General features: G+C 33.7%; 1 protein-coding gene across 1 annotated transcript; it reads right to left on the minus strand.

Moving 5' to 3' along the window:
* Positions 1–4,178: 4,178 nt before the first annotated feature.
* Positions 4,179–7,593, minus strand: LOC132295146 (DEAD-box ATP-dependent RNA helicase 38-like). The gene is made up of 4 exons (XM_059793275.1): positions 6,958–7,593; positions 6,756–6,867; positions 4,680–4,765; positions 4,179–4,459 (listed from the first exon to the last, which is right to left on the minus strand). Exons 1-4 carry the CDS (start codon positions 7,030–7,032, stop codon positions 4,373–4,375), a joined length of 360 nt encoding a protein of 119 aa, XP_059649258.1. The 5' UTR covers positions 7,033–7,593; the 3' UTR covers positions 4,179–4,372.
* Between the last annotated feature and the right edge of the window lie 273 nt (positions 7,594–7,866).

The raw sequence follows: 7,866 nt of genomic DNA on the forward strand, positions 1-7,866 counted from the left end.
ATATGTTGTATACTACTAACCACATTTATTGTTTTATGTTTTCAAATTTGTGGCAACAACGAGTGTTAATAAACATCATTTTTGTTTTCGATTTTCACTCAAGAAAGCAAAATCATGTTTCTACTTTCTTAAGACTACAAAAACATAAAACGAAAATATTACTAAAGGCACCCTAAAAGTTAATAGGTGTCTTAAAAAAATAAAGAAAGTTTCACAAGCCCCACAACAATAGATAATATTTATGGTTGGTGTAATGATAAGGAGAAGTAATATATATGTATATGTGTGTATAAGCTCATGTAATAAAGAATGAAAGAAAGAAAAAAAAGAAAAGGTAATATAATTATAGAAATATTTTGGACCTACTATTAATTTTCTCTAGCGATTGAGTTTTAATAATAGAAGAAAATAAAAAAATTAGGCAGCTCATAATATATAAGGAAAAAATTTAAAAGAATTTTAAAAAAAGTTAAAAAATAATAATTAATGGGTCTACGGGTCCTAACGGGTTGACTATATATATTTCTGACCCGCCCATTTTCAACCCGTTCTGAACCGGGTTGATTATTGGGTCTTAACCCATATTTAACCAATCCATTTTCAATCCAACCCAAACCAGGTCCAACCCGTCCATTCCACCCCTAGTGTGTGTATATATATATACATACATACATGCCATTCAACTGAGGGAAAATGACACTTTTATCTTATAAATTGATATTTTTAATGTCCCCTAATCATAGGAGACAATTAATCACCCCCAATTTTTCTTCCCGTCCTACATCAATACCCTTCCGCTGCACTAACTACAAGGGATAAGTATATAGTTTATTGGCTGGGGTTATATACTTTATTGGCTGGGGATGTGGTTACTTACGGTTACTTACGCTTGCATGCGCACTATGGATAGATTTTGGCGAAGGCAAAGATTTTGTGAGCGTGGATTTCGGCAAGAGAGGTTTCGTGAGACTATATATATATTTTCGTGAGCGTGGATTTTGACAAGAGAGATTTCGTAAGCGTGAATTTTGGTAAGAGAGGTTTCGTGAGACAATATAACTAAAATGTCATGATTCCTAACCTGGAGTTTTGGGGCATCAAGATAATAAGTGAAATTGAAAAAAAAAATAAAAAAGATGAAAATAATGTTAACTCCTTTGTCATAATTTATTTGGCTTCACTGAGAAGGAAAAGAAAAAGAAAGTTTTTTTTTATGTGACTAGAAAACTTCCTCAGCCATGTTGACTGCGATATGGACCATATCTTAACCATGTTGACTGAGATCTTAAGAGAAGGGGGAAGGGGGAGACGACAAACTTAAAGGGATATTTTTGTAATTTTAAAATTACAATTTTTAGCATTTTAGTTTAACATTAAATAATTAGGTTAAATTTGACAACTCATTTAATGGGTCGATTAGTTTAGGGACCTATTTGATTCTGGTGGAGGTTTTGTGCACCCCCGCACCCCCATATTATTCGAAGAAAATTATTATGGTAATTCTTACTACTCCAGCTTATTCAGGTATATATACACAGATACATAAGATATTTGTTATTAGTAATATAGAGTATATATATATATATATATATATATACAAAAATTTTCTATTTATGGGATTAAAGGTGGCCTCTTGCTATACAAGAATCAAACTTAGTAAAGAAAATTATTAATTATTATGGTAATTCTTACTACTCCAGCTTATTCAGGTATATATACACAGATACATAAGATATTTGTTATTAGTAATATAGAGTATATATATATATATATATATATATATATGTATGTATGTATGTATATGGAATTTTTATTAAGTTTTTCTTTTTAAGAAGTTGTTACTAGATTTGAAATTGAAATAAATTTAGTTCGAAGTTTTAAGTTAATTTTTTCGAATTTCAAATTTAAGCACTTGATTTGTTGCTCCCAAACATATCATATATGAAATTTATAAAATTGTATTATAATTATGACTACTAGAATTAACTTGTGTTCGTTTAGCACAAGATTGATTGATTATAGTAAGTACACATATGTGAGAAGACGATATATAGGGGGAGAGAATGAATGAAAGGAACAACAATGGAGGTGGAACACTTTCATGCAACCCAACATATCTTCTCTTTGGATTGAAAAATCCACTTCCAAGTAATTAGGATTCCAAAACAATTTCAATTCTGTGCACCTTAACCACTCAAAGAAACACACTCTTCTTCTTTGTTTCAGGAAAAATAGTATTCTAGAAAAATTCATAGAATTAGAAATCCTCCTTCTCTTGGTTGGTAAAGACCATAAAATTAAGAATAAATTACTACAACCTCCCTGAGGTTTTGAGTTTGTGCTTAAAGCTTGAACACATTGCATGTACTAGACTATTTTAACCTCAATATGTATTATAATTATATTCAAATAACAATATACCAATAAGAATATTAAATGAAAATACATTAGGGAAACAATCGAATTTCTCCTAAAGATTTCGTGGTACATTTCTGTGTCGAAAAAAGTGTTTCTACTTAAAAAATCTTGCTATTTCACAATTGGACAATTTTTTTGGTTTCATATCATTTAGATTTATGAACTGAAATGCAGTTTTCATGGGGACCCACGAGTCGCGGATTGACAAAAATGGTTTAAACAAATCAAATAGGTTCGACGAATGCTAATTTGTAAATAAAAAGAAAGAGGGAATTCAAAAAATCTTTATATGCCAATGTGTAATTGGTAATTATAAATTAGAAACTAACAAAAGAAATATGAGATATTCTGACCAATTTAACATTAAACTTTGGAAGAACAGCTTAGCCCAAGAGATTCAGCAGCAGCAGCTTACAGAAGGGAAGTATGAAGATGCTACAAACACATCGGATGAGCTTGAGGATGTGATTTTAAGCAGCAGTAACAATGTGGAATCTCTCTCGCTCTCTTTCTCTATATATATATATATATATATATATATATCAATGGCAGTCAGAATATTGGAAGAGTTGAGTGGAGTAGTTGCAATGTTGCAGAACTTGTATAACTTCATGTTGGATTTTGGAGCTGAAATTTTCAAAACAGAGAAGGGTATTCGAAACATCTTCGCACCAAAATGCTTTCATCATCATTTGATGGTGTTTCCAGGTTGATGAATGGAGCTATTAAAGAGAAGCTAAAGATTATTCCCAACAATGTATCATAAGTATCTATTTATTACAGCACGTACATATTTGTAGTCTGTATCGATAATTGAATTTGATAGTTGACATTCTCCTCTAGACCGATGACTAAAAGTGTTTATGATTATGTGCTTGTATCGCTGTTATGTAGATGGGGAGGACAGGAAGACATTGTTTTACCAGCCATGACTGGAGATTTCATGAAGCCAAGAATCAAAGAGGTAACAATGAATCTGTATTTTCACTTGATCGAACATCGAAAAAAAATGTAACAGTATACAGGGGACAGGTATGAATATGTAATCAATGGATATGGATGAAGATGAAAGATAATAAACAATGAGTACACATGATGATGATCAATGAACCTAATTTGAGTGTCTTAATGTCCTTGAAATTAATGTCTAAAATGATGTTTGGTGTCCTCCAATTCATTGTCTTGAACTATCTCCTATAAAATATGATCTGACGGTTGCTAATGGCAGCTTGATCGATCTCATATGCGCAACCAAACGAGCAGAATCAAATGCTTCTCCGATTTACATATACAATTAGCTTAAGTTGGAATGAAATTTAAAGTTAAATTGATCAAATTTTCGGGACAAAAGGGCTTGTGAGGTCATACAAAAACCTCCACTTCTATTGGATTCTTGGAGCTGGCTACTTAGTAAGTAATCCTACATTGTTGTTGTCATGTCATGATTATTGTCTCTTCTCATTGGTATTATTTTGCTAAGACACTAAATTTTAGATGTATGGGATTAAAGGTGGCCTCTTGCTATGAACATTCCATGAATTAAAAATCTTGTTTCATGACATCTTGACCTATCTTTAAGAATGGAAAAGTCCCTCAACTATGAACAGTGAAAAATTATTCAAAAATCATATCTTACGAATTTAAATTTGAAATTTAATTATATGATGTAAAATAAAAATGGATAAACTATATAAAAAAAATAAAAAAAGGGAGGAGGTGGGGCATAGCAAACATGACTCTTAAAAATGTGGGGAAAACTGTTCTATCAATTCTACAATGGGCTTGCATTCCAACCAAACATAGAAGAGACTAGATTATATGTAGTCAACAAATAAACCACTTGTATTACATCGACTTCAAAAACTGATTCTGTTTAAAACCCAAAACCAACATCCAAAAACTGACTGATTTGGGGGCTGATATCTATATCCAACAGTACCAGATAACCGAATAACTACATGTGGTTGGAAGAATAATCTTCCATGAGACCAGCATTTTTTAAAGCAGCCTCAAAATTCTCCTCGCTGTTCCAGGACGGGACCTGCATTACATAGCAGCAACATAAGGTGGTGATATAACCTACTATCAAAGTTCCTCATACCCATCTTACAACTACTACATTTATACTGTATTATTACCAGAAAAGTATAGGAACATACAACTTCAAATCTTACTAAAGCTACTCCTACAACTAGTTTCGGATTCCAAAAGTATTCCATAATCCTTCCCCACATTATTTTAAGTCATAAAAGGAGTCTCACCTCGTCCACTTGGGTGTTAAAGTGCTTCTCTATCTTCTCCATTAGCATAATATCTCCATCAAAGCACAACAAGTTGAATACGGCTCCTGTAGAATTAAATACAAAACAGGAAACAAATACTGCTCAATATTCCATTTGAGGCTTTGACTATATCTCTACGAACAATGAAGCAAATGCACAATGGGGAATTGGCACTTCATTCTGAGACGGAAAAAATGGCTTCAAATCTTCTAATATTACATTATAGTATTATACTTGAACTAGGAGAGCATAAAAAATAAACTAGCCGCCAACAACTAGCTGGAGTTTATAAATGTTTAAACCAAAACCACTTTTTTTTTTTTTTTTTGTAAGACCTGATTTCATATACAAGCCTACAAATCCAACCTAAAAGGTTGGCGTCACCCTGTGAGGCTTTGACAGTTAGCTAGAAGCAGATTCATGACTCCAGGAAGCCTAGGTACAGAAAAATCCTAACCAATAGGATACGTAATCAATATGAAGTTCTTCCTTAATTCCACACAATGTTTTGGTTAGGCCAGGCTGATCACATGGAATGTCCACAAAAGAGGGAGCTCACATACCAAAAGATACTCCCCAAGTTCTGGATTGCATGCAGGAAAACAAAAATACAGCTGAAGTTCTTTAGGTTAGTATAATTTCAGCATTCCAAATCCAGGATCTGACTGTCAAACAAATTATTCAAGACCTGGACTTCCCAGAAGTTAAAAAAACACAGCACTTTGATATTTACCCCCAACCCAATAAAAAAACAAAAATGACATTGATATCCACAGCCCAGAAAGTTAATTTTGAAGAATCCCAATCACAGCTGCAGTTTCAAACACCTTAAAAATTAGCAACTGAACAATATTTAACAGTGATTACACATTGAAGCCACTGGTTCAGTAAACTGATTATTCCAATTTCCTCATTAAGATACAGCTGCAGTACTACTTGATTGGTAAAAAGCTTCTGCAATATAAATATAAAGAGATGGAAACAAATTATTCCCGACCCTTGCTTGTACACATAGTAACACTCCTTTTCATTATTGTTGGACTTTTGCACATAAAGGCCAAAAAAATAGATGTTTCTTAGCGAGTTAAGCACCTAGCTCTCTCTTAGCAACAGAGGTGCAGCCCTTAAACAAGTTCAGTTGAAATCCTAAGCGAAAACACATGGGCCTTAAAAAGAAACCAGGTTTTATCGATGCAACTAAAAATTTCACTAGATGAAGATGCAATAAATTGCTCTCTATATTCAGAAAGTAAATATGTTACACTTCAATCGAATCCATTTGCCTTCGGAAAAGATTTTCTCACACTCCAAATAATCTGCCTTTCCCTCTCTCTAGCTTCTATTTAGAGAAGCCGTTCGCAGTTCGCAATTCCCAACTCTTCATCAGCCCCTTTAATTTCAGCATAATAATTAGGGCGATAATAATTATGGCGAGATTAATGCATAATGACAGCGACAAAGGCTGTGATGATGGCTTATAAATTGGAGGCGGCTTTGTTCATTTTTTTATTCTTTTTCTTTCTTCGACCTTTCTCCTCTTACCATGGGCATTACTGACATAAAAGCCCTTCGTTTAAGTTGTAACATTCCTGACGGCGTCACCAACCGTCTTTATTTGGAAGACGATGAGGGTGCTAGCGCTGTGAGAGGTCTTGATGATGATGAAATCTTGTTCACCCCATTACAACAACTCAGTGTAGTTAGGTTCAACAAGTTCCTAGCCTCTACAGCTCTATAAAAGAACATTACAGCTACTATAAAAGAACATTACCCACAAGTAGAAATTTTCATGCATAAAAATTTTATATGACAATTTCCTAAGTATTTATATCATACAAACATAGTAAGCTTGCATGGTACTTTGTATATGGTGTATCTCGAGGAACCTATGTCATGCTATGAGACGCAAAATTATAATCAGTGATCAATCTGAACGTCTCTAGGAGAAAAGTTCACCAAATGAGTCAACAGTATTTCTACCAGTAGGATGAACCACAAAACACAAAACAGAAGGAAAAATAAATAAATAAATACTCCCAAGTCGAGAGACTTTACCATTGCGGCCGAAACGTCCTGCCATGCCAATCCGATGCAAGTATACCTCATAGTCAGGCTCCGATGGAGTTTCGTACTTCACAGGAAGATCATAATTGACAACCAGATTAACCTGAAATAAAACATGCATGTTATGATGTCGATATTTTGTGCAGTAAAAAGAAAAATAAACAAATAGGTAAAAAGAGATAAAAGTGAGCACCTCTGCTTGATCAAAACCGAGGTCAGTTGAAATAAGAACTTGAGTCGTCCCTGTCATCTTGATTAAGAGCACCATGAATAGTAGTCACCTCATAGCCATGTTCCACAAGTGCTTGATGCAACATGCTTGCACTATTTCATGAGCGAACAAAAATAATTGTCTGCCCCACCTTGTTTCCCAAATCAAAAATTCTGTCTCTAATTACCTTTATCTTTGAAAGTTCATCGGGACACTTCACCTTGTACTGCTTCACAGACTCCATGGACAGCTCTACTTCGGCCATTGTAGTTCTTGGCGAGTGTGCTCCCGAATCTTACTTTTTCGGCCTTCTTTGGTCCAGAGATCTGGATAGTCGTCGTCGCCGATGCTTTTGCTTGAATCAGATTAGGTCGTGACTGAGGAAAGAGAGGGATTAGGGATTTAGGGTTATGCAAATATCTGCCCTAGGGTTTTTAGGTAGAGAGAGTGAAATTGGGGGGGCGGGGCGGCGCGGGCGGCACTTTACCCATTATGTAAGAATTTGGAAAAGGAAACGGAATTGAAATTGGAATTGGAATTGAGTTTTAGGTAGAAATAGCGGTGCAGAAGAAGAAAGCAAGGGTAAGGAGGAGGGCCGACGAGAGGGACGGACAGTGAGAAAATAATTAATTTATTCTTTCTAATTAGGCAAAGAAATATATAAAAAATAAAAATAGTTTAGCCTATTAGTCTCCACATCTTTTCTAATTTTATAAATAATAGTATATAAATAAATAAAATATTAATAAATAATAATAATAAATAGTCTTCATTTTGATATTATTATAATAATTTGAAAATACATTAATCAATAATTGAATTTTTGTTATAAGTTTTAATTAAAAATTATTTTTTTATCTCTTTTACCATGTGTCAATTTTATATTAATGG

Source organism: Cornus florida, unplaced genomic scaffold (assembly GCF_030987335.1).
Source record: "Cornus florida cultivar Cherokee Brave unplaced genomic scaffold, ASM3098733v1 CherokeeBrave_3.0.0_Hap2_Chr02, whole genome shotgun sequence".
NCBI classification, from domain to species: domain Eukaryota; kingdom Viridiplantae; phylum Streptophyta; class Magnoliopsida; order Cornales; family Cornaceae; genus Cornus; species Cornus florida.